Source organism: Oncorhynchus nerka, linkage group LG24, assembly GCF_034236695.1.
Source record: "Oncorhynchus nerka isolate Pitt River linkage group LG24, Oner_Uvic_2.0, whole genome shotgun sequence".
Classification (NCBI taxonomy): Eukaryota; Metazoa; Chordata; class Actinopteri; order Salmoniformes; family Salmonidae; genus Oncorhynchus; species Oncorhynchus nerka.
The window spans coordinates 84,815,313-84,827,701 of NC_088419.1; the positions used below are offsets into that span (position 1 = coordinate 84,815,313).

The 12,389-nt window shown below is 42.5% G+C and overlaps 2 protein-coding genes across 3 annotated transcripts; one reads left to right on the forward strand and one right to left on the reverse strand.

The window, feature by feature from the left end:
* Positions 1 to 5,777: 5,777 nt before the first annotated feature.
* On the forward strand, positions 5,778 to 7,761 carry cfap144 (cilia and flagella associated protein 144). The gene is made up of 4 exons (XM_029633255.2): positions 5,778 to 6,041; positions 6,142 to 6,204; positions 6,442 to 6,545; positions 6,708 to 7,761. The coding sequence occupies exons 1-4, from the start codon at positions 5,903 to 5,905 to the stop codon at positions 6,819 to 6,821; spliced, it is 420 nt and encodes a 139-aa protein (XP_029489115.1). The 5' UTR covers positions 5,778 to 5,902; the 3' UTR covers positions 6,822 to 7,761.
* Positions 6,943 to 12,219, reverse strand: LOC115108666 (probable rRNA-processing protein EBP2). Of its 2 annotated transcripts, XR_003860376.2 has the most exons (10): positions 12,010 to 12,219; positions 11,806 to 11,889; positions 11,496 to 11,671; positions 11,254 to 11,377; positions 9,368 to 9,457; positions 9,186 to 9,261; positions 8,921 to 9,050; positions 8,592 to 8,787; positions 8,334 to 8,439; positions 6,943 to 8,220 (listed from the first exon to the last, which is right to left on the reverse strand). XR_003860376.2 is itself a non-coding variant. In XM_029633252.2 (9 exons), exons 1-9 carry the CDS (start codon positions 12,136 to 12,138, stop codon positions 8,392 to 8,394), a joined length of 1,053 nt encoding a protein of 350 aa, XP_029489112.1. In that variant the 5' UTR covers positions 12,139 to 12,219; the 3' UTR covers positions 6,943 to 8,391. The 2 variants fall into 2 exon arrangements, 1 of the variants encoding a protein (XP_029489112.1); XM_029633252.2 differs by having other exon boundaries at positions 6,943 to 8,439.
* Positions 12,220 to 12,389: the final 170 nt, after the last annotated feature.

Below are 12,389 nucleotides of genomic sequence, written 5' to 3' on the forward strand. Positions count from 1 at the left end.
TGTCACTTCTCTTGCGTTCATTGCACGCAGAGTCAGGGTATATGCAACAGTTTGGGCTGCCTAATTTGCCAGAATTTTACGTAATTATGACATAACATTGAAGGTTGTGCAATGTAACAGGAATATTTAGACTTATGGATGCCACCCGTTAGATAAAATACGGAATGGTTCCGTATTTCACTGAAAGAATAAATGTCTTGTTTCCGAGATTATAGTTTCCGGATTCGACCATATTAATGACCTAAGGCTCGTATTTCTGTGTGTTATTATGTTATAATTAAGTCTATGATTTGATATTTGATAGAACAGTCTGACTGAGCGATGGTAGGCAGCAGCAGGCTAGTAAGCATTCATTCAAACACCACTTTTGTGTGTTTTGCCAGCAGCTCTTCATTGTGCTTCAAGCATTGCGCTGTTTATGACTTCAAGCCTATCAACTCCCGAGATGAGGCTGGTGTAACCGATGTGAAATGGCTAGCTAGTTAGCAGGGTGCGCGCTAATAGCGTTTCAAACGTCACTCGCTCTGAGACTTGGAGTAGTTGTTCCCCTTTCTCTGCATGGGTAACGATGCTTCGAGAATGGCTGTTGTCGATGTGTTCCTGGTTCGAGCCCAGGTAGGGGCGAGGAGAGGGGCGGAAGCAATACTGTTACACTGGCAATACTAAAGTGCCTATAAGAACATCCAATAGTCATGTCTCTCTATACAAATTGTATAGAGAAATAGTCCTATAACAACCTAAAACTTCTTACCTGGGAATATTGAAGACTCATGTTAAAAGGAACCACCAGCTTTCATATGTTCTCATGTTCTGAGCAAGGAACTGAAACGTTAGCTTTCTTACATGGCACATGTTGCACTTTTACTTTCTTCTCCAACACTTTGTTTTTGCATTATTTAAGCCAAATTGAACATGTTTCATTATTTATTTGAGGCTAGATAGATTTTATTGATGTATTATATTAAGTTAAAATAAGTGTTCATTCAGTATTGATGTAATTGTCATTATTACAACTAAATTTAAAAAAATAATCCAATTAATCGGTATCGGCTTTTTTTGGTCCTCCAATAATTGGTATTGGTATCGGTGTTGAAAAATCATAATCGGTCGACCTCTACTCTAGAGAGTTGAAAACAGCAGGTCTAGGACAGGTAGCACGTCTGGTGAACAGGTCAGGGTTCCATAGCCGCAGGCAGAACAGTTGAAACTGGAGCAGCAGCACGGCCAGGTGGACTGGGGACAGCAAGGAGTCATCATGCCAGATAGTTCTGGGGCATGGTCCTAGGGCTCAGGTCCTCCGAGAGAGAGAAAGAGAGAATTAGAGAGAGCATACTTAAATTCACACAGGACACCGGATAAGACAGGAGAAGTACTCCAGATATAACAGACTGACCCTAGTCCCCTGACATATAAACTACTGCAGCATAAATACTGGAGGCTGAGAAAGGAGGGGTCAGGAGACACTGTGGCCCCATCCGATGATACCCCCGGACAGGGACAAACAGGAAGGATATAACCCCACCCACTTTGCCAAAGCACAGCCCCCACAGCACTAGAGGGATATCTTCAACCACCAACTTACCATCCTGAAACAAGGCCGAGTATAGCCCACAAAGATCTCAGCCACGGCACAACGCAAGGTGGGGTGCCAATCCAGACAGGAAGATCACATCAGGGACTCAACCCACTCAAGTGATGCACCCAGTGTGTGCTTTTGCAAATGGCGTGAGGAGGTAAGGCAATAAATAGGCAATAGTTTTTAGATTAACTAACTTCAAAGTAATGACTCGGGACGTCGGGTTTGATACGAAAGCTTCTTTTAGTAATAATACTTGTTCACGTTACATTTAACAACTTTGTTTTGGTACAGAGCAATGCAGGTAAGATGCTATCGGAAAGTCAGCCACAATCACTGCACCTGCACATAATTGGCGTGTTATCTCTCTCATTCCTCTCGCAAAGCATTCTGGAACTTGCGGTCAAAAAGCGTAATTCAACACAACCCAATACAATTACATATGCAAATAAATCTAAAGAAATATCTTTAGATACAGCTCAAAGAATAAACTTAAACATTAACTCTGTAACACATTAAAGTTACAACAATAGTAGCAAAGTCATTACAATTTAGCAAATTAACACTGGAGTGATAGATGTGCAGATGATGATGTGCAAGTAGAAATACTGGTGTGCAAAAGATAGGCTAATTGACATCATTTCAGTCAATTGGAGGTGTACCTGTGAAAGTATTTCAAGGCCTACCTTCAAACTCAGTGCCTCTTTGCTTGACATTATGGGAAAATCAAAAGAAATCTGCTAAGACCACAGAAAAAAAATTGTAGACCTCCAAATTGTAGACCTCCACAAATCTGGTTCATCCTTGGGAGCAATTTCCAAACAACCTGAAGGTACCACGTTCATCTGAACAAACAATAGTGTGCGAGTATAAACACCATGCGACCACGCAGCCGTCATACCCCTCAGGAAGGAGACACGTTCTGTCTCCTGGAGATTAACGTACTTTGGTGCGAAAAGTGCAAATCAATCCCAGAAAAACAGCAAAGGCCCTTGTGAAGATGCTGGTGGAAACAGGTACAAAAGTATCTATATCCACAGTAAAACGAGTCCTATATCGACATAACCTGAAAGGCCGCTCAGCAAGAAAGAAGCCACTGCTCCAAAACCGCCATAAAAAAGCCAGACTACAGTTTGCAACTGCACATGGAGACAAAGATTGTACTTTTTTGAGAAATGTCCTCTGGTTTGATAGAAAAATAGAACTGTTTGGCCATAATGATCATCGTTATACTTGGAGGAAAAAGGAGGAGGCTAGCAAGCCGAAGAACACCATCCCAACTGTGAAGTACGGGGGTGGCAGCATCACGTTGTGGCGGTGCTTTGCTGCAGGAGGGACTGGTGCACTTCACAAAATAGATGGCTTCATGAGGCAGGAAAATTATGTGGATATATTGAAGCAACATCTGAAGACATCAGTCAAGAAGTTAAAGCTTGGTCACAAATGGGTCTTCCAAATGGACAACGACCCCAAGCACACTTCCAACATTGTGGCAAAATGGCAAAAAACTTATTGTAACTAGGGGGCAGCATTTTCATTTTTGGAAAAATAACATTCCCAATGTAAACGGGCTATTTTACATTTACATTTACATTTAAGTCATTTAGCAGACGCTCTTATCCAGAGCGACTTACAAATTGGTGCGTTCACCTTATGACATCCAGTGGAACAGCCACTTTACAATAGTGCATCTAAATCTTTTAAGGGGGGTGAGAAGGATTACTTTATCCTATCCTAGGTATTCCTTAAAGAGGTGGGGTTTCAGGTGTCTCCGGAAGGTGGTGATTGACTCCGCTGTCCTGGCGTCGTGAGGGAGTTTGTTCCACCATTGGGGGGCCAGAGCAGCGAACAGTTTTGACTGGGCTGAGCGGGAACTGTACTTCCTCAGTGGTAGGGAGGCGATTTTGTCAGGACAAGATGCTAGAATGCTCAGGGATTCAATCTAGCAACCTTTACGGTTGCTGGCCCAACGCTCTAACCACTAGGCTACCTGCCACCCTGGCAAATTAGGGTTAAGTACCTTGCTCAAGGACACCTGTCAGCTCGGGTATTCAAACCAGCGACCTTTCGGTTACTAGCCCAACGCTCTAACCTCTAGGCTACCTGCCGCCCATGAACTTGTCACCATATTCTACTAATTCTCATACAGCCAGGCTCAACCATTAAACCCACATAGGTCTACTGAACGGAGCCTTGCTCAACCATTAAACCCACATAGGCCTCAACATTAAACCCCATAGGCCTAGCCTTGCTGAACCCACATAGGAGCCTTGCTCAACCATTAAACCCCCCTAGGTCTACTGAATGGAGCCTTGCTCAACCATTAAACCCACATAGGCCTACTGAACAGAGCCTTGCTCAACCATTAAACCCCACATAGGCCTACTGAATGGAGACTTGCTCAACCATTAAACCCACATAGGCCTACTGAATGGAGACTTGCTCAACCATTAAACCCCCCTAGGCCTACTGAACGGAGCCTTGCTCAACCATTAAACCCACATAGGCCTACTGAACGGAGCCTTGCTCAACCATTAAACCCCACATAGGCCTACTGAATGGAGCCTTGCTCATTAAACCTACTGAATGGAGAAACCCCCACATAGGCCTACATTAAACGGAGGCTTGCTCAACCATTAAACCCCATACATGAAGGCCTACCTGAACGGAGCCTTGCTCAACCATTAAACCCACATAGGCCTACTGAACGGAGCCTTGCTCAACCATTAAACCCACATAGGCCTACTGAACGGAGCCTTGCTCAACCATTAAACCCCACATAGGCCTACTGAACGGAGCCTTGCTCAAGCATTAAACCCCCCTAGGTCTACTGATCGGAGACTTGCTCAACCATGAAACCCACATAGGCCTACTGATCGGAGCCTTGCTCAACCATTAAACCCACATAGGCCTACTGAACAGAGCCTTGCTCAACCATTAAACCCACATAGGCCTACTGAACAGAGCCTTGCTCAACCATTAAACCCCACATAGGCCTACTGAACGGAGCCTTGCTCAACCATTAAACCCCACATAGGCCTACTGAATGGAGACTTGCTCAACCATTAAACCCCCCTAGGTCTACTGAATTGAGCGGATCATGTAAAAATTTAAAGCACAATAGCGTTTGATATAGTACCTCTAGCTAGATATCAAACAAGCATACTTGGTTTAAATTGATCTGAAAACATGTTCTTTGATGTTTTTCAATTGCCAACGGTGAAGTAAATTGGTTTAATGGAGGCCAACAAACAATGGTGTTGTTCTGCTAGAATGCAAGGGAGCGCCTCACATTTTATATTTTGAGAATAAAAGTAGCTGGTAAAAATATTTCTGGAAAATTATTTCTGAAGCTGAATCAATGTCCCGCAAGATCACATAATGAAGAATTGGTATTTTACATAACAGAACCGAATATAATAGCATATCATAGTAGGCCTATAACGTTACTGTTACAACAAAAACACATCGTTTCTAGTGAGATTTTAGGATGGTTAGCTGAAGCTGAATAGTCGCATTTCTTTTCTCATGCAGCCACAACTCAACAACCGGTCGCGCCTCTCGGCAGCATATACACCGAGTGTACAAAATATTAAGAACACCTTCCAAATATTGAGTTGCAACAAGCTGTCGAAAGCGTTCCACTGGGATGCTGGCCGATGTAGACCCCAATGCTTCCCACAGTTGTGTTAAGTTGGCTGGATGTCATTCTTGATACACACGGGAAACTGTTTAGAGGAAGAAAAAAAACAGCAGCGTTGCAGTTCTTGACACAAACTGGTGCGCTGGTAAGGACTACCCCCGTTCAAAGGCACATTTCACCGGTAAAACGTGAAGACCTATCATTCACGATTGACAGTGATGATGGCCTATTTTGAAATGAGGTCCGCCTAACTTGGTGTTTGAGGTTATTCAAAATATATAATTTTCTTGAAACAATATGTGTGGGCTTAGACAGACGTTACAATTGGAGGACAACATTTTGAGAAATTACGTAATTTACTATTTTTTCTCCCACAAGACAGAAATAATGCACTCTCCGCTAATAGAGCAAGAGCACAGTACAACAGCCCCGGTAGCTCTGCACAGATATAAAGGCAATTTAATTTCATCCATTGGCTGACTGATAATAAATGAGTACTGTGCGCCCTCGTGTGGCCTCTTGCGCCCTCGTGTGTTTATGGTTGCTAGGCAACGAGAGAACAAAATCATTTTTGCGAATGATACTTTGAATTTCGTGTCGTGGGCTGGTTTGCTATAAAGTTGCACACTACGTATCGTCTCTCGTCTTTTTTTCTGTATTGTATCCGAATTTATACAAAAAGGATGGCTTCGGCTAAGCAGTCAAAAGAAAAGGATCCTGCGGATATTGTTAATCAGAACGCAATTCACATCGAGACCATAAAGAAAGAGAATAGGAGCCAAAAAGTGTACACGCTATTTAGCATTAACCCGTACAAAAGACGTAAGCACATTCCACCTCAGTAGAAAGATGTGGACTAATGTGAACGAGGAGGAATTACATGATGAATAACCACTTTTTCTCATCTTCTTTCACTTCTCAGTTCACATTTTGACTGACAAACCTATGGCTGGCAACAAGACACACGACAAAGTGCAGGAGGACCGTAAGTATGCCTAATAGCTCTTCAATGTTATGAGATGTTGGCCAGTCTGTTAGATCAGGGTTTCTCAAACGGTCATGGGGCCCTCCGTGTTCACGTTTTGATCGTTACCCAAGGACTATACAGCTGATTAAAATAACCAACTCCATTATTTGAAACAGCTGTGTGGTGCGGGGGCAAAACCCAAAACGTGCACCCAGGACCGTTTGGGAATCCCTGTCTGATTGTTTTATCCCCCAGCTGCTTTCCTAAGGGCCATCCACAGGGCTTGTTTGGAGCCAACCAAGAAATACACTCACCCCCAAACTGAGAGCCAGGAGATAGGCTGGATATCCAGACCTCTGGTAAGAAACCCCTTTGTGAGTGATGAGCAGGAAAATAGCTACTTTTCAAAATGGTTTGACAAGCTGTGTCCCCTTTACTTCCAGGTATTTGTTGTCATGTCCCCTGTCTGAGTGTCCTAAGCCTGTTTTCACCGCCCTCTAAAATAGCTTTTCTGCCCTGAGATGGTTTCAGATCGCAGCGATAGAAGACTGAACTGGTCACGGCAGAACTCTGAGATCACCAAGTACATGGATGCAGCATGGCGTCTCAAAGAACAGACACAGAACCTGGGTTAGATCTACAGCCTACCAGACTTCATTATGATAACCTGGGTTAGATCTACAGCCTACCAGACTTCATTATGATAACCTGGGTCATTGGTCTCTTTACTGGATAAAAATTGAGTGGAAACACAGCTATGAAGAATAATACTTTACTGTCCAAAGGAAATACAATGTAACTGGTATCAAGCAGACCTACTGTAATTAAGCAATAAGGCCCAAGGGGGTGTGGTATATGGCCAATATACCACAGCTAAGGGCTGTTCTTGTGTGCAACGCAGTGCCTGGATAAAACCTGTAGCCATGGTATATTGACCATGTACCACAAACCCCCAAGGTGCCTTAATGCTATTATAAACTGGTTCCCAACCTAATTAGAAGAGTGAAAATAAATAGTCACACTTGTGGTATATCAGACCGTATACCACGGCTTTCAGTCAATCAGCATCCAAGGCTTGAAACACCCAGTTTATAACAAACACCACCAGAGAAACATGAAGCAGCATACTAATCATTCATTCAAGTTAAACAGATGCAGGTGTAGCCTGGTCCCTGTTTGTGCTCTTGCCATCTCCATCAGTCATTGTCAAGCAAAACTCAGCATGAAATTAGTTGGTATAATAGCACAGACTGGCACTCAGGCTAGAGAAGGGGTTATTCTTGCCCAAAATGTACCAACTATTGTCATACCGGCAACCTGTTTGCAGAAGAAACATTGACCCAGATCTATAGAAAGTAATACATTGGCCCAGATCTATAGAAAGTAATACATTGACCCAGATCTATAGAAAGTAATACATTGACCCAGATCTATAGAAAGTAATACATTGGCCCACTACACATGAATAATATTGATACATGGAAAAGGCCAAACACGACAGCTGTTCAATATTAGAAAATGTCACATCCCTAAAGGTAGTGAATCAGGGGGTCAATAAGCAGACTTGCAAAGTGTGCATTTTACAAAAATCTATCAAGTATTTACTCAAACTAGATGACATACATTTGTGGAAGTGGCTTCATCATTGTTTTCACTTTCAGCAAATAGTTTCACAAACGTAGATGCCTTACAACAAAGTATAAAGATCTCCTTTAAAAGATACATGGATTTATTTTACTGCCGATAATAAAATGTCATTGTACCGTTGATGTCCATATTCATGTTAGAGGTTTAAACCATTTAAAAAAACATTGAATTTGGCATGTTTAGTACCGCTCTGTCTGGTTTTCATATGGATACATTCTAAAGCTTGTCGTCTTGGTGATACTCTAGGAAGGACATCTTGTCGTCTTGGTGATACTCTAGGAAGGACATCTTGTAGTCTTGGTGATACTCTAGGAAGGACATCTTGTAGTCTTGGTGATACTCTAGGAAGGACATCTTGTAGTCTTGGTGATACTCTAGGAAGGACATCTTGGGAAATCATCACACAAAAGGCCTCCACATCAGTCCACTGCCCCAAGGGCTCCATGAAGGGTGGTGTGTGTGATCAAGAAGAGAAAGAGAGGACTTCTCTCTAATATTACCTCCTTCCAGAAGTTGGGATGCAGTGTGGCAAAGACCGAAGACAACACACACACCTCTTTAGGAGCGACCCTTCATCTTCTTGCGTGCATTCTTGCCCGGTCGTTTCTGAAGGAATTGAAGAAGAAAAAGGGATCAAAATGACAAAATAACAAACTTTTTTCAATAACAAACCAAATGTACCAACACTATAAACACAATATTTTAATTCAAAATGTGATATTGCATGACCCAATCATGGTTTCCTGTCAGTGACTTACAGCCCCTCCTTTGGCGGGGCCCCTTCCGCCTGGTCCTGCTTTGCCTCCTTTCCCTCCCTTTCCTCCTTTCCCATGAGCCACCTTGGCTCGGAACCCTGACACATCGTTGTGGCTGTCCTTGGTGTTCCACTTGGTTCCACTTTTCTTCCCGCCAAAGCCAAACCTCTGGTCTTTATACTTCCTCTTAGCATTGGGCCTGTCAAGTCAGAGACTTCAGTTTTAGTCCAAGTACATATAGATTTGATAAAAAAGCACTGAATACAATGAATATAGGTAGGTAGTTGAAGAAGCATTGTGAACAACATTCCCATGTCTGTGCAGCATCTTACCCTTTCTTGTTCATGGCCTTTTTATCAGGTGTTTGGCCACCGGCCCCTTTCCCTGCACCTCCTTTAGCTGGTGCGCCTCCTTTAGCATTCTTCTGATCTCCTTCCAGGAAGTCCAGTTTGTCAGTCATGCCTGCAAGAGAGGAGGGTGTTTACCGTTATGAATCACATTTAGCAGATGTCACCCAAAGCAACTTACCAACCAAAATAGTGCAAACAAGATGGGTGACTTGGGTGGTAAACAAAACATGCAGAACTGAGGACCCACCTTTTTGATACCTCTTCACTGAAGACATCATGGCCTTCTTCTCCCTCTGTCTCTTCTGAATAACCTCTACTTGTACCTACAACACCAATTTCATAAGATCACATTCACCAAGAGGATATAATAAAAAAGTACAATTCCAGTGAGACCCCCACTGCTGTCATGTAAGATGAAAGGAGACTGACCTTCTTGCCATACTTCCTCTGTTCTCTTAGTTTCTTGGCCTTTTCCGACTTTTCCATCATGATCTGCTTCGTGATGAGTTTCTTCCTGATCTGTAGGAAAAGATAAAGGATCGCATTATTCATGACCACACCAGTGTTTCCGTGACGGTCGACCAGATTTGAAATTGCTGGACAAATGTGCATATCAAATAGAATCTCAGGTGGATGCCAGCCACTTGTCAGGTAAAGTGTAAATCACGGTCCACAGACACCAGGAGTCGATAGTCCAACGCCCCATTGTGACATACTTAGCTACACGGCTCTGAGACTAACAGCCCGAATGTGCACCTCCCTACAATTCCCACCAAATGAGTCTCCGGTACGCACCCTTTATTAATTTGAATGCATTGACAGTTGGACAAATTGCTTGAACTGCTCTAAGAATTAGAAAAGTATGAAAGCCAACAGTCCAATATTCTTCAACACTGCTGTGCGTATGCATACACAATTTGGACTATGTTAAATTCGTAATGCTTTTTAGGAGAGCCCACTGCCAATTCATTGTGACCATCATGGAAATTACTGCAATTATAATACAAGAAATGATAGCCTACCAAGTGTACGTTGGTGCCTTGCACAAAGCATGTCTCCCTCCATCCATTTAGCTTGCCAAAACCTCTGCTGTGGAGTCAATTTATTTTTACACTTGTCTTGCCTCCATCCTTGGTAAAGTAGCTAGTTAGCTATCAAGCAAGCATTGCCGTTTTTAGCATTTTTAAGCTAACTACTCAACCAGGCATTAGATCAGTGGAATACTCCTTGGTGGACTAGGTAAAAAAGTTATCTTTTATGAAGAGTAATCTAGCAAAACGTCATAAAATACCAAAACACTTCTCCCCTGTGTGCATACAGTTGTGTCCGCCAACATTGTGGTGATCCTGATGGTTTTTCGGGACTGATTGCTTCTACGGTTGTGGCTACAAAGTACAACTACGGGAATAGTAGCGACTTTAAGTAGTAGGTTAGGAGAATTAGGTTAAGGTTAGGGAAAGGGTTATGCTTAGCTAAAATACTGCAGCTGTACTCCATCTAGCCACAACCTTAAAATCTATCTGTTCTGAGAATCCACCAGTATTACAACACCACTACCATGATACAATGTTGCAAGGTCCTTAGAGAGCACAAGTGCAAGATAGGGTGTCTTCTAATTGCATAATCTGTCTGAACCAACCTCCAACACATAGCCAATGTGATTTACAGAGGATATTTATTTTCATCACGATACCTTTTGCAAATCAATGTTTATTTGTTTGCATGCATTTATCTACCAAAACCCTGTAAAAACATTGACCACCCCCTTTGTTTTAACACTCGCTGTTTATTATCTATGGTCACTTTACCTACATGTACAAATGACCTCGACTAAACCTGTACATAGCGTGGTTATTGTTATTTTTGTTGGTTTAGTTTACATTTTTTACTTCAGCTAATTGAGTAAATATTTTCTTAACTATTTCTTGAACTGCATTGTAAGTATGCAGGTAGCAGCTACCTGGGGCACAAACCGAAAGGTTGTAAGACCGAATCCCCGAGCTGACAAGGTAAAAATCTGTCATTCTGCCCTTGAACAAGTCAGTTCCTAGGCCATCTGACGTGCCTAATTAAATAAAGGTTTACACACACACACACAAAAAAAAGCCTTTCATTGTAAGGTTGTTGTACTCAGCAAATAAAAGTGACAAATAAAATGTGATTTGAATTAATGGCTAAAGGAATAGCTGGACAACATAACTTTTCAACAGTTTGGGTCAGAGAGATTAATGCAAACCTGATGCAATTCAGTCACATACATATAAAGACAGATGGCAAGATCTATCTGGGAGTAAGGCCAGATCAGGACATCCTACCTTCTGCATTTGCTGGTCTGACTTGGCCATCTCTGCAAAGTAGTCCTCAGGTCTCTTGGTGGCTATCTTCAGCTTCAGTAGCCGGGGCATCGCTTCCAGAACAGCTTCTTGGGCTTGACGGTAACTGGAAGAGATCAATGAAAGAGAGGATATGGTTTACAATTGCTATGACTAGGACAGCATCATGACATTACAACAAATTATCTGTCCACTGATAGACTGTATGGACATTAGACACTCACAAGAACATCTCTCTCTGGAAGTCGTCATCTGGGTTGATGTCTTCGCTGGCCTTGTTGTCGAGTCTGCCCTCGGACTTGGCAACGATGTCATCAGCGGGGAGATTGACCATGTCCAGCCTCTCTATCCAGGGTAGTGTGTTCTTACGAAAGTCAGCGAGGCATTGTTTCAAACCCTCCTGTCCACAACCATGAATCAAATACGGATCATATTAGAACAGCTAATAATTTGTGACTTATGAGTCGAATAAAGCATGAATGAGAGACAATGGTGGCTTTCTGGTCGCAAACACGTGCGCATGTCAACACTCACCACATTGTTGACAATCTTCTTCGGTTCTTGTGTTGTAAAGTTCAACCCAGGCTTTAACAATCCCTTTGCGAATGCACCTTGAAGCTAATGAAAACGAAAAACACACCACAGTTACGCCTTGTAAAGCACCTACACAATGTTAACGGATACATAGCTAGCTAAATTGGCTAATGTTCGCTAGCACGCTATAAAATACCCGGTTACCTCTCCGTCAGATAATTCGCTGTCCTGCTCAGACGTCTCACCTAACTGCTCGTCATCTTCAATAATATCCATGGTATTGTTAACGAGAATGATTGGATACAAACAGTGATTTCGTGGACCAAATACCATAAAATCCGTGCTCACATGGAGCAGTTCACTTGAGAAGGAATTGGCGTCTGTAAAGGGTACACCGAAAATGTCTTCCGGTGAAACACCCGCCCCGAAGTAATCAAATGTTCCTATCTGAAGTTTTCTTTTGCAGCTGTCTACAGCTCTCATGTATAACTCGTGAAAAAAGGAACAGAGGACAATAAAACCTTCGTGTGAATTTCCGACATATATTCGGTTTATAATGATATAGGTTTATGCTTTAATTAGTT

Bases quoted from the DNA above. Each gene is read 5' to 3' on its own strand.
- cfap144 (XM_029633255.2), top strand. From the start codon at position 5,903: ATGGCTTCGGCTAAGCAGTCAAAAGAAAAGGATCCTGCGGATATTGTT. The intron at 6,042-6,141 runs GTAAGCACATTC...TTCACTTCTCAG, and splicing joins CATTAACCCGTACAAAAGAC to TTCACATTTTGACTGACAAA. The intron at 6,205-6,441 runs GTAAGTATGCCT...TTTATCCCCCAG, and splicing joins CGACAAAGTGCAGGAGGACC to CTGCTTTCCTAAGGGCCATC.
- LOC115108666 (XM_029633252.2), bottom strand. From the start codon at position 12,138: ATGGTATTTGGTCCACGAAATCACTGTTTGTATCCAATCATTCTCGTT. The intron at 11,378-11,495 runs GTGAGTGTCTAA...GATCTCTTCCAG, and splicing joins TTCCAGAGAGAGATGTTCTT to TTACCGTCAAGCCCAAGAAG. The intron at 8,788-8,920 runs GTAAGATGCTGC...CTGACTTGACAG, and splicing joins AAGGCCATGAACAAGAAAGG to GCCCAATGCTAAGAGGAAGT.